This window comes from Anguilla anguilla, chromosome 12 (assembly GCF_013347855.1).
Source record: "Anguilla anguilla isolate fAngAng1 chromosome 12, fAngAng1.pri, whole genome shotgun sequence".
NCBI lineage: Eukaryota > Metazoa > Chordata > Actinopteri > Anguilliformes > Anguillidae > Anguilla > Anguilla anguilla.
In genome coordinates, this window is record NC_049212.1 from 19327904 (window position 1) to 19345456 (window position 17553).

Genomic DNA, 17553 nt, shown 5'->3' on the forward strand with positions numbered 1-17553 from the left:
AGTCCAAACAGAGCGCCTGGGGAAACTGGTTGCTTCTCATTTGGAAAATACTTGTTCATGTTGGCAGTGACGCTGTGGGTGTAGTTTAGTCCAACGCCGCCACCCCACAGCTCACTACAATAACTTTCAAACCATAGCAGTCTAACATTTGGGAATGCACTGTCTAGGCTACATTTTGTAGCTAACATATATACCACGAAGCGAGTACTTATTGTTATAATTATTATTACAGAAAAGTATGATGAACAACAATATATCAATAATGATGTAATACAAACAGCAAACCAATAATACAATAAATACTACTACTACTATTCCTACTACTACTACTACTAATAATAATAATAGTAATAATAAACCTTTGCCTGATTTCTCGTACTGACCCATGCTTGCCAACTAAATTAACCCTTAAAATAATTGTCATAAGGTTACACTGCAACGGTCTTAAGATGCTACAACTCTATAAATTGCTGATGCTATAACTTTCTAACTTGCTGTCTAACAACTGCTGAAGCTACAACATTAAGTTTGCATTCTTGTTATTGCTACATCAGGGTGTCAGGGAGGTTTTTGGTTCATATGTCACTGAGATTACAGCACACTCCTCAGTTCAGCTTTACTACTGTGGATGATTTACTGTGCCTGTGTGGTCAAAAGAGGAATCCAATGAGGATCAGAGACAAAAATGTTCTAAAAAAAGAATTATAACAGTTGGTTTGTAAATAATAAATAGCTACTCCTTTGCATGTGCTTCAACCAAAAAGGAATCTCTCCATGAGCTCAGGGGGCAAGACTCCAGGTGGGTATTTAAACATGAGAGAGCACCACATCCTGTCATAAAAGCATGGACGTGATGTGGACCACACTGGTTCCGGCACTGATGGCTGGAGCTCTCACCCCGTCAAAGGGAGGGTCAGGGTCTGGGTGCACACTGCAGGGGACCCCCAGTCCTGCGTCTTTATCCCAGCATGGAGACTTTGTGATCGGAGGCGTTTTTACCATCCACCACAAATTGATCAACACTGAGAACAACTATACCAGCCAACCCAAAGCACCGCAGTGTACAGGGAGGTCAGTGAAGCGAGGAAGAACATTGTACAATGTGGCCACCGTGGAGACACTCATATGTTCAAATTCTGGGAATGCATATTTATTAGTATAAACAAAATAAGCTGCGAAATTAATTACTTGGATTAATTGCAGAGTGTAGGTTAAAGATACTGTTATTTAATATGCTCAACATTTATAATATTATGACCTCAACAAGTTTAGTCCATATCTTTTTTAAAAAGCCTGTTAAGTTGTTTTGTTTTGTATATGCTGTTGTTTTATTATGTTCACAACAGGTTGGATTTCCGGCAAATGCGCTTTGCTAGAACCATGGTTTTTGCCATCAAGGAGATCAACAACAGTTCCGAGCTCCTGCCAGGTGTAACTCTGGGCTACCAGATCCATGACTCCTGTGCCTCTGTGCCAGTGGCTGTGAAGGTGGCGTTCCAGCTGGCTAATGGCATAGAGCCAGTTTTCTTTCCCAACCAGTCCTGCTTAAAGTCTGCCACTGTGCATGCTGTTGTGGGTGACTCTGACTCCACTCCTTCCATCGCCATGTCCAGAATTTTCGGACCCTTCGGCATCCCCCAGGTGAGCTCCTCCTGCCCTGTCCCCATTGCATGTTCCAATAAATTACCTGAAATAATTATGATATAATCATCCTTGCATTCAAAAATGTATTTGAAATGGATATAGAGATGCGCCATTAATATATAGGATATTGTCTTTGTATTATGTCTTTACATAGCCAACAGACACATAGAAAATATTTTTGAATAATAAGCCTGACACTTTCATGGCAATTTGAGCTTAATTTTGCTTTTGTGAATAGACACCTATAGCCAAAATATTTCTTTCAGACTAGATTTCTCCTACAGGGAACTTTTTATTTGCTGAATGGCTACATAAATTTGTGCACGGTGCTAGTGTATTCGTGCTGAATAGACAGACATAAGTAGGTAGGTATGAAGACAGACATATTGATGCACTAATATTCTTGGTTAGAATGAAGTTACATTCACAGTTTAAAATGTGCATCTTTTCTTTCACGGACCTATAGGTGAGCTATTTTGCCACCTGTGCCTGTCTTAGTGACAAGCTGCAGTTCCCCACCTTCTCCAGGACCATCCCAAGTGACTACTACCAGGCAGCTGCTCTGGCTAGACTAGTCAAGCATTTTGGCTGGACTTGGATCGGGGCAGTGAGGAGCGACTCAGACTATGGGAACAACGGGATGGCTGCCTTCCTGCAGGCCGCACACGCAGAGGGCATCTGTGTGGAGTACTCAGAGGCGCTCTACAGGACCAACCCTCGCGCAAAAGTGCAACACGTGGCAGAGGTCATCAGCAGGTCCACGGCCCGCGTTGTTGTGGCGTTCATTGCCTCGGGCGACATGCTGGTCTTGCTGTCGGAGCTGGAAGGCAGGCTGATGGCCCCGCTACAGTGGATTGGGAGTGAGTCATGGGTCACTGACCACATAATGTTGCAGTTCCGTCTGTTTGCCGGTACAATCGGCTTCGGCATCCCCCGCTCAGTCATTCCAGGGCTGCGAGACTTCCTGTTGGACCTGGGGCCGGCACAGGTTTCCCACTCACCACTCCTCACAGAGTTCTGGGAGAGCGCTTTCGGCTGCAGCCTGGGGGAAAGTCAGACTGTAGCGGGCCAGAAACCATGCGATGGAAACCAGAATCTGCAAGATCTGCAGAACCCCTACACAGACACATCCCAGCTGCGCATCTCCAACATGGTGTACAAGGCTGTGTATGCAATAGCCCATGCCATACACAGCATCATCTGCAAAGACGAACCTAAAGCTCCACAACACTGCAACACAAGTATCAGAGTTGAGCCGCTGCAGGTAAACAGACCAGCACCATTTTTCAACTATAAAGGGTTTAAGGGTATGAACACTGTTATAATAATAATAATAATAATAATAATAATAATAATAATTATTATTATTATTATTAGGCTGATGCCCTTATCCAATCTGATTTAGAGATCATTCAACGTTACAGTGCAAATTACAAATAATAACTGAGTGAGCTGCTAATTTTTTAACTGGGCACAAAAATCTGGGAAAGAAATTTACCACTGCCGAAACTGGGAGGATGTGGTTATAGGGGAATACTGAGTAGATGGTTAACATGGAGGTTGAGTGAAAGTTTAGCTAGTTACTAGCAGGTGTACTATCACCCCTCTGGCTCCCCCCATCAGGTCATGGAGCACCTGAGAAAAGTTAACTTCTCCAGGAACGGGTACACAGTCTCATTTGATGCCAATGGGGATCCAGTGGCCACTTATGAGTTGGTGAATTGGCAGGTGACGAGGAATGGGCACATGGAGTTTGTGACTGTGGGCCACTATGATGCATCTACCCCAGATGGACAGGTTTTCTTCATTGAGAAGAATATCACCTGGGCAGGCAGCCAACCACAGGTAATTTCATTAGACAGACATGGTGGCATGTCAGAGTTGGCTCCATGTCTATTGCTGTCATATTTGTTTGAAGGTGCCTGTGTCAGTGTGCAGTGAGAGCTGTCCCCCTGGCACTCGGAAGGCCATGCAGAGAGGAAGGCCTGTTTGCTGCTACGACTGTGTGCCTTGTGCTGAGGGAGAAATCAGCAATGCTACAGGTACAGAGAAGCAAGAATTATCATCTCTGTGTAGCACATTAATTATACTGCATTTAGCTGAAGTAAATTCTGAATATGTTTATGTTAATCAATGGACTTTTCAGGCTGTCACAAATTGGGGGAAACACTGTGTTCATGCCAGACAACTGATGAGTTTAATTTAGTTGTAAAGACTTGAAGCAGAAAACTTGTGTCAAATCCATGTTTTATCCCACAGCCCCCAGGCTTAGTTTTGATTCTGCTCACTCCTGAACAGGGTTTTCTCTCTCTTTTGTGCAGATTCCCTGAACTGCATCACCTGTCCAGCTGACTACTGGTCGAATGCCGAGAAGGATGAATGTTTACCCAAACCTGTTGAGTTCTTGTCCATCCATGAGGTTCTGGGGATCATCCTTGCAGCTTGTTCGGTGACTGGGGCCTGCATAGCCATCACAGTAGCTGCTGTGTTTTACAGACACAGGGACACTCCCATTGTGAAAGCCAACAACTCAGAGCTGAGTTTCCTGCTGCTCTTTTCATTGAAACTGTGTTTCCTTTGCTCTCTTACCTTCATCGGCCAGCCCTCTGAGTGGTCATGTATGCTGCGCCACACTGCGTTTGGGATCACCTTTGTCCTCTGCATCTCGTGTGTTCTGGGAAAAACAATAGTGGTGTTAATGGCCTTTAGGGCTACACTTCCTGGCAGTAATGTCATGAAGTGGTTTGGGCCTTCCCAGCAGAGACTGAGTGTTCTTGCTTTCACTCTCATACAGGTCCTTATTTGTGTGCTTTGGTTAACAATATCCCCTCCATTCCCCTACAAGAACATGAAACACTACAAAGAAAAGATCATTCTAGAATGTGATGTAGGATCAGCAGTGGGGTTCTGGGCTGTACTGGGTTATATTGGACTCCTCTCTATATTGTGCTTTGGTTTTGCTTTTCTGGCACGTAAGCTGCCTGACAACTTCAATGAAGCCAAATTCATCACATTCAGCATGCTCATATTCTGTGCAGTCTGGATCACCTTTATACCAGCTTATGTCAGCTCACCTGGAAAGTTCACTGTAGCTGTGGAGATCTTTGCAATTTTAGCTTCCAGCTTTAGCTTGATCGTTTGCATTTTTGTGCCTAAATGCTTCATAATATTGTTTCAGCCGGAGCAAAATACCAAAAAACACATGATGGGAAAAATGCCATCAAAATCTCTTTGAAGCACACAATGATTCAGTAGTATTGATGGATGATTGTATTTAGAAAATGTGTTATGTTATTCTGCTACTATATCCATTTTAAGGTGAAAAACATATATATCTGTAAATATCTCTGAGGACCATATTTTTACATCTAATATTAACTTAGCTGGAGCCATAGACCATTGGGGATTTCATACCACCAATTAAAGATTGATGAATCAGAGTGCATTTGTTTTCTTTGTTTTGTGTACATTGCTCAATTGTTCAGTCGGCCTGCAGAGGGCACATGCTGGATGCGGGCAAAGTCAGTCCTACTCCTTTGGGTGCTGCAGAGTGGAGCGGGAGGTATGGCTGAAGTTCTCTGCCAGTCTAACAATATACATCATCATCATCATACTTGATTTTCAGGTCTGGGAGGGCATAACTACTCTTGGTTCTTTCTTTCAGCAGTCATTCAATTGAAAAGCCATGTGAATATGACTTTAGAAAGGGACTCCCGAAGATGTCCAGCAGATTCCTCCCTGGGATTCAAAGAAACACAGCATGATCACATGCTGTTAATTGCTTATCCACCAGCCATTCTCCATCCAACAGGAGGGGTGTACTGGGCTTATTTTGATTTCTGAGCATAAAATTGAAATATTTTTGCAGAGTCCAAACAGAGCACCAGGCGAAACTGATTGTTTCTCATTGGAAAATCCTTTTTCGTGTTGGCAGTGTCATGTTCCGGTGTTCCTGTCTGCGTTTTCCCTGTTGGGCCGCCAGATGGCGGCACTTCTGTTTTGTGTCCTGTTCCCCCCCTGTTAATTGTATTATTGGTTTGTCTCGTTATCCCATCATTGTTCCCACCTGTGTCTTATCCCCTCCTTCTGGTTTGATTGTTTTTTGAGTTCACCTGTGTCTTGTTACCCCTGTCTATTTAAGTTTCCCCCTCCCTTGACTCAGGTGCTGGTTCCTTGTGGTTATGTCAGATTGTTGTGCTCTGCCTTTCCGTGTTCTGCCCTGTCCATGTTCTGCCCTGCCCGTGTTTGTGAGTTCGACTTGTTTTCTGTTCATGTGTTCCTGTTCTTGGCTTTCTAGTGTTTTTTGGAGTTTCTGCATTTCCTTTGTTCCTGTGTTTGTTCCCAACTTGCGTATGTTTTAGACCCTTTGTACCTGCCTGTGTTTGTGACCTGTTTGTGTTTGTTCCACTTGTACTCTGTCCTGCCTGTGTTTTTGAGTTCCTGTTGTTTCATTAGATATTGTTTGTGTTTGTTCCCGACATCTGTTTGTTTTCACCATATCTACCTGCCTGTGTTTTGTTTTACCTTTCCTTGTGCTCTGCCTTCCCGTGTTCTGCCCTGTCCGTGTTCTGCCCTGCCCTGCCCGTGTTTGTGAGTTCGACTTGTTTTCTGTTTTATTTCGATATTTTTTGAGTTTGTTTTGGCCTTCGTGCCCTTGTCTGTTCCCTGGTTGTTTGCACTTTTTGTTAGTAAAATCTTTGTTAATTTTCCCTTTTGAGTTCGTGTTTTTTTTCCCCTCTGCGTTTGGGTCCCCTCTACCCGTACCGTGACAGAAGGAACCAGCCAGTGTGGGACCCAGCAGAGTTTTTTTTATTTTTATATATTTTTTTTTTTTTTTTTTTTTTTTTTTATTGTTTAACATGCCATCGGGGTGGTGGGAGCTTGAGCCTCCCAGTGCCCGGGGCGGGCGGTCGCGGAGGCGCCGTGGTCGGGCTGCCTCCCGGTCGGCCGGACCTCCTGCTGATCAGCAGGCGGATCCTGACCCTTTTGAGGGGTCTCGGCTTGCCATTTTTCCGGGGTCCGGCCCGCGGGGGTCCCGCCGGTCCCGTCCGGCTGCCCAGCCAGGTTCCCTACAGCTGTGGTCTGTGTTCCTGTCGCCTGCTCCACCCCAAGTCCCGGAGGGGCCTTCACGGCCTGCTCTGCCCCGAGTGCCGGAGGGACCTTCACGGCCTGCTCTGCCCCGAGTACCGGAGGGACCTTCACGGCCTGCTCTGCCCCGAGTGCCGGAGGGACCTTCGCGGCCTGCTCTGCCCCGAGTGCCGGAGGGACCTTCGCGGCCTGCTCTGCCCCGAGTGCCGGAGGGACCTTCGCGGCCTGCTCTGCCCCGAGTGCCGGAGGGACCTTCACGGCCTGCTCTGCCCCGAGTGCCGGAGTGGCCTTCACGGCCTGCTCTGCCCCGAGTGCCGGAGGGGCCTTCACGGCCTGCTCTGCCTCAAGTCCCGGAGTGGCCATCACGGCCTGCTCTGCCCCAAGTCCCGGAGCGGCCATCACGGCCTGCTCTGCCCCAAGTCCTGGAGTGGCCTTCACGGCCTGCTCTGCCCCAAGTCCCGGAGCGGCCTTCACGGCCTGCTCTGCCCCAAGTCCCGGAGGGCCCCCCAGAGCCACCTGGAGCCCCGGAGAGGCTCCCAGATCCGCCTGGAGCCCCGGAGAGGCTCCCAGATCCGCCTCGAGCCCCGGAGAGGCTCCCAGAGCCGCCTCGAGCCCCGGAGAGGCCCCCAGAGCCACCTGGAGCCCCGGAGAGGCTCCCAGATCCGCCTCGAGCCCCGGAGAGGCTCCCAGATCCGCCTCGAGCCCCGGAGAGGCTCCCAGAGCCGCCTCGAGCCCCGGAGAGGCCCCCAGAGCCGCCTCGAGCCCCGGAGAGGCCCCCAGAGCCACCTCGAGCCCCAGAGAGGCCCCCAGAGCCGCCTCGAGCCCCGGAGAGGCCTCCAGAGCCGCCTCGAGCCCCGGAGAGGCCCCCAGAGCCGCCTCGAGCCCCGGAGAGGCCCCCAGAGCCGCCTCGAGCCCCGGAGAGGCCCCCAGAGCCGCCTCGAGCCCCGGAGAGGCCCCCAGAGCCGCCTCGAGCCCCGGAGAGGCCCCCAGAGCCGCCTCCAGCCCCGGAGGCCCCGCCTGCTCTGACCCTTCCGCGGAGGCCGCCTGCTACACCCAAGTTTCGGGCTTTACTTGTGCCTCGAGCCCCGGGGGGGCCTCCGGAGCCGCCTCAAGCCCCAGGGGGGCCTCCGCAGCCGCCTCGAGTCCCGGGGGGGCCTCCGGAGCCGTCCAGAGCCCCGGAGAGGACAACGGTCCCATCTGTTGTTCCGCAGGGGCCGCCGCAGACTGCTCTGGCCGCCCCGCAGGCTAAGCCACCTGCCTTGCCCCCTGGCGTTCGTGCTCCCCCTGGCGTTCGTGCTCCCCCTGGTGTCCGTTCTTCCCCTAGTGTTCTCGTTCCCCCTAGTGTTCACACCTTGCCCCCTGGCGTTCGTTCTCCCCCTAGCGTTCGTGCTCCCCCTAGTGTTCTCGCGCCCCCCAGTGTCCGTTCTTCCCCTAGTGTTCTTGCTCTCCCTAGTGTCCACACCTTGCCCCCTGGCGTTCGTGCTCCCCCTGGCGTTCGTTCTCCCCCTAGCGTTCGTGCTCCCCCTAGTGTTCTCGCGCCCCCCAGTGTCCGTTCTTCCCCTAGTGTTCTTGCTCTCCCTAGTGTCCACACCTTGCCCCCTGGCATTCGTGCTCCCCCTGGCGTTCGTGCTCCCCCTAGTGTTCTCGCGCCCCCCAGTGTCCGTTCTTTCCCTAGTGTTCTCGCTCCCCCTAGTGTCCACACCTTGCCCCCTGGCGTTCGTGCTTCCCCTGGCGTTCGTGCTCCCCCTAGTGTTCGCCCTTCCCCCAGTGATCGTCTCTCCCCCGGTGTTGTCGCTTCCCCCAGTGGTCGCCCCTCCCCCGGTGTCGTCGCTTCCCCCAGTGGTCGCCTCTTCCCCGGAGTCTGTCCTCCCCCCAGTGGTCGTCCCTCCCCCGGTCTCGTCGCTCCCCCCAGTGGTTGTCTCTCCCCCGGTGTCGGTCCTTCCCCCAGTGATCTTCTCTTCCCCGGAGTCCGTCCTCCCCCCAGTGGTCGTCCCTCCCCCGGTCTCGTCGCTCCCCCTGGTGTCCATTCTCCCTTTGGTGTTCGTCCTCCCAACCGTGTGTCCGTGTGTTCCCCGGCCCCCCTGTCTAATTGTCTGCCCGCCTGTTTGTCTGTTGGTCTACCCGTATGTGTGTCAGCCAGTTTGTTGGCCTGTTTGTCTGCCCCCCAAGCCGTCAGCCCATCGGCCAACGTGTTTGCCCGCCTGTCTGCCTGTCTGTCAGTGTGCCAGTCCGCGTGTGTTTTGTCTTGTTTGCCTGTGTGTCAGTCCCTATGTCAGTTGTTGGGCTCCCCCCTCGCCTTCCCTGTCTGCCTGTCCCTTTGTGTGTCCGTCGGTGTCGCCGTGTGCCTCCCCGCCTGCTTGTCCCTGTGTCTGTCCTTGTAGGTCTCCCGATTGTGCCAGTATCTGGCAGTCTGTTTCCCCCCTCAGTCTTGTCCAACCCAGTCCAGTGTTGTCGTGCCCCGTCTCAGTCCTGTCCTGTATGTCTGCCTTGCCCCTGTCCAAGTCCCCCCTGGTTTCCTGAGTCCCCCCTGGTTTCCTGAGTCCCCGTGTCGCCCTAGTGCAGGCCCTGAATTTCCCCGTGTCGCCCGGAGTGCGGGCCCTGAATTTCCCCGTGTCGCCCGATGTGCGGGCCCTGAGTTTCCCCCGTGTCGCCCGATGTGCGGGCCCTGAGTTTCCCCCGTGTCGCCCGATGTGCGGGCCCTGAATTTCCCCGTGTCGCCCGATGTGCGGGCCCTGAGTTTCCCCGAGTCCTGCCCAGCCCTGAGTCTCCCCGTGTCGCCCGAGTCCTGCCCAGCCCTGAGTCTCCCCGTGTCGCCCGGGTCCTGCCCAGCCCTGAGTCCAGTCCAGCCCCGAGTTCCCCTCCAGCCCCGAGTCTTGTTCTTGTTTTGTTCCTGTCCTGTCCAGTCCAGCCCTGAGTCTTGTCCTGTCCAGTCCAGTCCTGTTCCTACCCCAGTTCTGTGTCCAGTCCCTGTTCCTGTCTGAGTCCTGTTCCCCCGTCAGAGTCCGGTCCAGAGTCTTGTTCCCGTGTTCTGTCCCTGTTCTTGTCTTGTCCAGTCCTAAGTCCTGTCTCCAGCCCCCACCCTCTGTTGACTCCCTCCCCGGGTCGGCCTCCTGGGACGTCAGGAGCCGTCCCTTGGGGGGGGGGTACTGTCATGTTCCGGTGTTCCTGTCTGCGTTTTCCCTGTTGGGCCGCCAGATGGCGGCACTTCTGTTTTGTGTCCTGTTCCCCCCCTGTTAATTGTATTATTGGTTTGTCTCGTTATCCCATCATTGTTCCCACCTGTGTCTTATCCCCTCCTTCTGGTTTGATTGTTTTTTGAGTTCACCTGTGTCTTGTTACCCCTGTCTATTTAAGTTTCCCCCTCCCTTGACTCAGGTGCTGGTTCCTTGTGGTTATGTCAGATTGTTGTGCTCTGCCTTTCCGTGTTCTGCCCTGTCCATGTTCTGCCCTGCCCGTGTTTGTGAGTTCGACTTGTTTTCTGTTCATGTGTTCCTGTTCTTGGCTTTCTAGTGTTTTTTGGAGTTTCTGCATTTCCTTTGTTCCTGTGTTTGTTCCCAACTTGCGTATGTTTTAGACCCTTTGTACCTGCCTGTGTTTGTGACCTGTTTGTGTTTGTTCCACTTGTACTCTGTCCTGCCTGTGTTTTTGAGTTCCTGTTGTTTCATTAGATATTGTTTGTGTTTGTTCCCGACATCTGTTTGTTTTCACCATATCTACCTGCCTGTGTTTTGTTTTACCTTTCCTTGTGCTCTGCCTTCCCGTGTTCTGCCCTGTCCGTGTTCTGCCCTGCCCTGCCCGTGTTTGTGAGTTCGACTTGTTTTCTGTTTTATTTCGATATTTTTTGAGTTTGTTTTGGCCTTCGTGCCCTTGTCTGTTCCCTGGTTGTTTGCACTTTTTGTTAGTAAAATCTTTGTTAATTTTCCCTTTTGAGTTCGTGTTTTTTTTCCCCTCTGCGTTTGGGTCCCCTCTACCCGTACCGTGACAGGCAGTGACGCTGTGGGTGCAGTTTAGTCCAACACCGCCACCCCACAACTCACAAAAATACCTTTCAATCCATAACAGTCTATCATTTGGGAATGCAATGTCTAGGTTACATTTTATTGCTAACCTATATACCACAAAGTCAGTACTTGTTGTTATTATTATTACAGAAAAGTATGATGAACTATAATATATCAATAATGATGTAATAACAGCACACAAATAATACAATAAATACTACTACTACTACTACTACTAATAATAATAATAATAATAATAATAATAAACCTTTGCCTTATTTATTGTACTTACCCATGCTTGCCAACTAAATTAACCCTTACAATAATGGTCATAAGGTTACACTGGAATGGTTTTAAGATTATACAGCTCTCCTACTTGCTGATGCTATAACTTTCTAACATGCTCTCTAACAACTGCTGAAGCTACAGCACTAAAGTTTACGTTCAGGTTATTGCTGCATCAGGGTATCATAGAGGTTTTTGGTTTATGCGTCAGTGAGAGTACAGCACAGTCCTTAGCTCAGCTTTACTATTGTGGGTGGTTGTCTGTGCCTGTGTGGTCAAAAGAGGATTCCAATAAGGATAAGAGAAAAACAATTTTAAAAAATGGGGTCATAACAGTTGGTCATTTTGTAAATAGTAACTAGCCACTCCTCTGCATGAGTTTAAAGCAAAAATGGAATATCTCCATGAGCTCAAGGGGCAGGACTCCAGGAGGGTATTTAAACATGAGAGCGCACCACATCCTGTCCTGAAATCATGGAGGTACTCTGGACTACGCTGGTTCTGGCACTGATGGCTGGAGCTCTCACACTGGAAAAGGGAGTGTCAGGGTCGGGGTGCACACTGCTTGGGACCGCCAGGCCTGCGTCTTTATCCCAGCCTGGGGACTTTGTGATTGGAGGCGTTTTTACCATCCACTACAATTTTATCAGCACTGAGCACAACTACACCAGCCAACCCAAAGCGCCGCACTGTACGGGGAGGTCAGTGAAGAGAGGAAGAGCATTTTACAATGTGGCCACGGTGTTGACAGTGATATGTTCATATTCTGGGAATGCATATTTATTAGTATAAACAAAATATATTGTGAAATTTATTACTCAGATAAATTGCAGAATGTAGGTTAAATATACTGTTATTTAAATTGCTCAATATTTACAATATTATGATCTCAACAGGTTTACTCATACGTCTTAAAAAACAAGCCTGTCATTTTTTTTTTGTTTCATACATGCTGTCGGCATTTTATTGTTACAAAAAAAAGATATCTTTTCCAGAATAAGGCATTGTATGTCCTTGCAACAGTGATGTAGTCACAATTAGGTTAAAGAGAAAATATAGCAACTTTAGAAATATACATGTTCTGTAATTTTAGAAGTCAAATGAATAATAAATATATAAATGAGCTTGGGCTATTTATTACCCCAGTACCAAGATTTCCTTTTACCATAATCTGTCTGTTTTCATGGTGAGGCCATATAATACTTCTTTCTTATTTCAATCTAAATATGAACCATGGTCAATCAAACAGAAAAGCGCATTTTAAATTCTTTCATTTCACTCCTTTGTTGCATGTTCTGTTATGTTTATGTCAATATTTCTGACTCTGCATATTGTTCTTCACAACAGGTTGGATTTCCGGCAAATGCGCTTTGCTAGAACCATGGTTTTTGCCATCAAGGAGATCAACAACAGCTCAGAGCTCCTGCCAGGTGTAACTCTGGGCTACCAGATCCATGACTCCTGTGCCTCTGTGCCAGTGGCTGTGAAGGTGGCATTCCAGCTGGCCAATGGCATTGAGCCAGTTTTCTTTCCCAATCAGTTCTGCTCAAAGTCTGCCATTGTGCATGCTGTTGTGGGCGACTCTAGCTCCACTCCTTCCATCGCCATGTCCAGAATATTCGGACCCTTCGGCATCCCCCAGGTGAGCTCCACATCCCCAGTCCCCCATTGCATGTTCCGATAAATTACCTGAAACGATTATGATATAATCACCCTTGCATTCAAACATGAATTTGAAATAAATATAGATATGAGCCATTAATATACAGAATATTGTGTTCAAATTCTGCCTTTAGGTATCCAACAGACAAATGAAAAATATTTTTGAATAATATGCCTGCTGATATTTGTTTTTGTGAATAGACACCTACAGCCAAAATATTTCTTGCAGTCTAGATTTATCCTGCAAGAGACTTTGAATTTGCTGAATGGCTACATGAATTTGTGCACAGTGCAAGTGTAGTAGTGCTGAATAGACAGACATAAGTAGTTAGGTGGGGTGACATAGCTCAGGAGGTAAGAGCGGTTGTCTGGCAGTCGGAGGGTTGCCGGTTCAAACCCCGCCCTGGGCATGTCGAAGTGTCCTTGAGCAAGACACCTAACCCCTAACCCCTAACTGCTCTGGCGAATGAGAGGCATCAATTGTAAAGCGCTTTGGATAAAAGCGCTATATAAATGCAGTCCATTTAGGTATGTAGACAGAAATATTTATTCGCTAATATTTTTGGTTAGAATGAAGTCACATTCACTGATTAAAATGTGCATCTTTCCTTTCACGGAGTGATAGGTGAGCCACTATGCCACCTGTGCCTGTCTTAGTGACAAGCTGCAGTACCCCACCTTCTCCAGGACCATACCGAGTGACTACTACCAGGCAGCTGCCCTGGCTAGACTAGTCAAGCATTTTGGCTGGACTTGGATCGGGGCGGTGAGGAGCGACTCAGACTATGGGAACAACGGGATGGCCGCATTCCTGCAGGCTGCACAGACAGAAGGCATCTGTGTGGAGTACTCAGAAGCGCTCTACAGGACCAACCCCCGTACAAAAGTGCGACGCGTGGCAGAGGTCATCAGCAGGTCCACAACCCGTGTTGTTGTGGCATTCATTGCCTCGGCCGACATGCTGATCCTGCTATCAGAGCTGGAAGGCAGGCTGATGGCCCCGCTACAGTGGATTGGGAGTGAGGACTGGGTCACTGACCGCAAGATGTTGCAGTTTCGTCTGTTCGCCGGCGCCATCGGCTTCGGCATCCCCCGCTCAGTCATTCCAGGGCTGCGAGACTTCCTGTTGGACCTGGGGCCAGCACAGGTTTCCCACTCACCGCTCCTCACAGAGTTCTGGGAGAGCGCTTTTGGCTGCAGCCTGGGGGGAAGTCAGACTGCAGCGGGTCGGAAAACATGCGATGGAAACCAGAATCTGCAAGATCTGCAGAACCCCTACACAGACACATCCCAGCTGCGCATCTCCAACATGGTATACAAGGCTGTGTATGCAATAGCCCATGCCATACATAGCAGCATCTGCACAGAAATATCTGATGCTCCACCACACTGCAACACAAGTATCCAAGTTGAGCCATGGCAGGTAAACAGACCATTACACTACCTTTCAACTATAATGGATAAGGGTATAAACAATGTTGTTATAATAATAATTATAATATTATTATAAGTATTATTATTAGACCAATGCCCTAATCCTGTGTCATTTAGAGAGCATTCAATGTTACAGTGCAAATTACAAATAATAACTGAGTGAGCACAGTTTAATATATAACGCACAAACTGCTACCGAAAAGGCCACACTAAAATGTAACATTCAGTCAGTAAAATCCTGACTGGAATGTGCACGACCTGCTAATTTTCAGGCTGGCCATAAAAATATGGGAAAGAAATATACACTGCCGAGACTGTGAGGATGTGGTTACTTGGGAACACTGAGTTGATGGTTAACGTAGATATTGAGTGGAAGTTCAGCTGGTTACTAGCAGGTGTGCTAACAGTCCTCTGGCTTCCTCCCATCAGGTCATGGAGCACCTGAGAAAAGTGAACTTCTCCAGGAATGGGTACAAAGTCTCCTTTGATGCCAATGGGGATCCAGTGGCCACTTATGAGCTGGTGAACTGGCAGGTGATGAGGGATGGGCACCTGGACTTTGTGACTGTGGGCCACTATGATGCATCTGCTCCAGATGGACAGGTGTTGATCATGAACAAGAACATTACCTGGGCAGGTGGCCAGCCACAGGTAATTTCACATTCAAATATAATTTCATTGGCATGTCAGACTTGGCTCCATGTCTATTGCTGTCATATTTGTTTGAAGGTGCCTGTGTCAGTGTGCAGTGAGAGCTGTCTCCCAGGCACTCGGAAGGCTGTGCAGAGAGGAAGGCCTGTTTGCTGCTACAACTGTGTGCCCTGTGCCGAGGGAGAAATCAGCAATGCTACAGGTACAGAGAAGCCAGAATTATCCTGTCTGTGTAGCACATTAATTATACTGCATTTAGCTGAAGTAAATTCTCAATATGTTTATGTTTATTAATGAACTTTGCAGGCTCTCACAAATTCGGGGAAACATCATATGTGTTCATGCTAGACAATGCTGATGAGTTTAGTTTAGGTATAGACTTGAAGCAGAAAACTTGTGTCAAATCCATGTTTTATCCCACAGCCCCCAGGCTTTGTTTTGATTCTGCTCACTCCTGAACAGGGTTTTCTCTCTTTTTTGCAGATTCCCTGAACTGTATCACTTGTCCAGCTGATTACTGGTCGAATGCTGAGAAGGGTGAATGTGTACCCAAACCTGTTGAATTCTTGTCCTTCCACGAGGTTCTGGGGATCATCCTTGCAGCTTGTTCGGTGGCTGGGGCCTGTTTGGCCATCATGGTGGCTGCCGTGTTTTACAGACACAGGGACACTCCCATTGTGAAAGCCAACAACTCAGAGCTGAGTTTCCTGCTGCTCTTTTCATTGAAACTGTGTTTCCTTTGCTCTCTTACCTTCATCGGTCGGCCCTCTGAGTGGTCCTGTATGCTGCGCCACACTGCCTTTGGGATCACCTTTGTTCTCTGCATCTCGTGTGTTCTGGGAAAAACAATAGTGGTGTTAATGGCCTTTAGGGCTACACTTCCAGGAAGTAAAGTGATGAAGTGGTTTGGGCCTTCCCAGCAGAGACTGAGTGTTCTTGCTTTCACTCTCATACAGGTTCTTATTTGTGTGCTTTGGCTAAGAATATCCCCTCCATTCCCCAACAAGAACATGAAGCACTACAAAGAAAAGATCATTCTAGAATGTGATGTAGGATCAGCAGTGGGGTTCTGGGCTGTGCTGGGTTATATTGGACTCCTCTCTATATTGTGCTTTGGTTTTGCTTTTCTGGCACGTAAGCTGCCTGATAACTTCAATGAAGCCAAATTCATCACATTCAGCATGCTCATATTCTGTGCAGTCTGGATCACTTTTATACCAGCTTATGTCAGCTCACCTGGAAAGTTCACTGTGGCTGTGGAGATCTTTGCAATTTTAGCTTCCAGCTTTGGTCTGATTGTTTGCATTTTTGTCCCTAAATGTTTCATTATATTGTTTCGGCCGGAGCAAAATACTAAAAAGCACATGATGGGGAAAATGCCATCAAAATCTCTCTGAAGCACACGATTCAGTAATATTTATGGATGAATGTATTTAGAATATTTGTTATATTATTCTGCTACTGTATCCTTATTAAGGTGAAAAACATACATATCTGTAAATATCTCTGAGGACCATATTTTTACCTCTAATATTAACTTAGCTGGAGCCATAGACCATTGGGGATTTCATACCACCAATAAAATATTGATGAATCAGAGTGATTGTGTTTTTTGAATTTAGTGTAAATTGCTCAGTTGTTCAGTCTGCCTGCAGAGGGCATGTGCTGGAGGCAGGCAGAGTCAGTCTTACTCCTTTGGGTGCTGCGGAGCGGAGCGGGAGGTACGGGTGAAGTATGCTGCCAGCCTAACAATATACATCATCATCGTGCTTGTTTTTCAGGGCTGGGAGGGCATAGCTGTTTTTGTTTCTCTCTTTTTGTAATCATTTGCTTGAAAAGTCCTGTGTGAATATGACTTTTGCAAGGGACCCCACAGATATTTAGCGGATTTCTCTCAGGGATTCAAAGAAACACAGCGTGATCAGATGCTGTTTATTGCTTATCCATCAACCATTCTCCATCCAATAGGAGGGGTTTACAGGGTTCATTTTGATTTCTGAGCATAAACTTTACACCTGCTACATATGCTTGATTTGGGAATGTGCAAATAAAATCCAGCTATTTTCTACTGCCACCTTCATAGCCAGCAGAGATTCACTGAGGTGCACAAGAGTGATTGAGCTATGCAGTTCACACAGATAAATCTGTCCACTTCTGACCCTTATTAGAAACACAGTATTCACCAGTAATGTCAGCATGAAACACTCTTCAGTAGAAACATCCAGCAAAAGTGATATTATGGATCGTAGGTGGCAACTAAGAGAGTATAGAGGCTATTTTGACTCAGATTGTCACATTGTGGCGACATCATAACAAACACAATGTTCTTGTTGAGAGAACAAGAACCCCCAGATCTATGTGAAGACAATTGTCCCTGAACTTCTCTCTTCTGGACTTAAAGATACATGGAAGACCATTGTGTGGTCTCTTCACCATGATGGACTCCTAGGTCATCACCCAAGAAAAACTTGATTGGTCACACAGGGATACCTCCAAACTAGACTGAAGTTGGCCCAAGACCATTTGAAACATGGGGATGAGTTTTGGAAGTCTGTCCTTTAGCCTAATGAGACGATACTGGAGGTTTTCAGGCACAGGAATGTTGTATTTGTTTTGCAAAGGAAGGGAGAGGCCTTCAGTCCTAAAAACACAGTTCCTAAAGTTAAAAAAAGGAGGTGTGAGCATAATGCTATGGGGTTGTTTTGCTGATTCTGGCACAGGGAACATACTTTGGATAAATGGAATCATGAAAAAAGAAAAATTTTTCATTAAAAAAAAAATTTTTTAA

The 17553-nt window shown here is 48.0% G+C and overlaps 1 protein-coding gene across 2 annotated transcripts; it reads left to right on the forward strand.

Annotated features, from left to right (window-relative positions):
* Positions 1–856: 856 nt before the first annotated feature.
* On the forward strand, positions 857–16358 carry LOC118209463 (extracellular calcium-sensing receptor-like). Of its 2 annotated transcripts, XM_035384783.1 has the most exons (7): positions 857–1071; positions 1347–1641; positions 2111–2908; positions 3268–3489; positions 3563–3686; positions 3966–4746; positions 16030–16358. In XM_035384783.1, the coding sequence occupies exons 1-7, from the start codon at positions 881–883 to the stop codon at positions 16160–16162; spliced, it is 2544 nt and encodes an 847-aa protein (XP_035240674.1). In that variant the 5' UTR covers positions 857–880; the 3' UTR covers positions 16163–16358. The 2 variants fall into 2 exon arrangements, with proteins under 2 accessions (XP_035240674.1, XP_035240673.1); XM_035384782.1 differs by lacking the exons at positions 857–1071; positions 1347–1641; positions 2111–2908; ... (1 more) ...; positions 3563–3686; positions 3966–4746 and adding exons at positions 11498–11719; positions 12366–12660; positions 13306–14103; positions 14544–14765; positions 14844–14967 and having other exon boundaries at positions 15249–16358.
* Positions 16359–17553: the final 1195 nt, after the last annotated feature.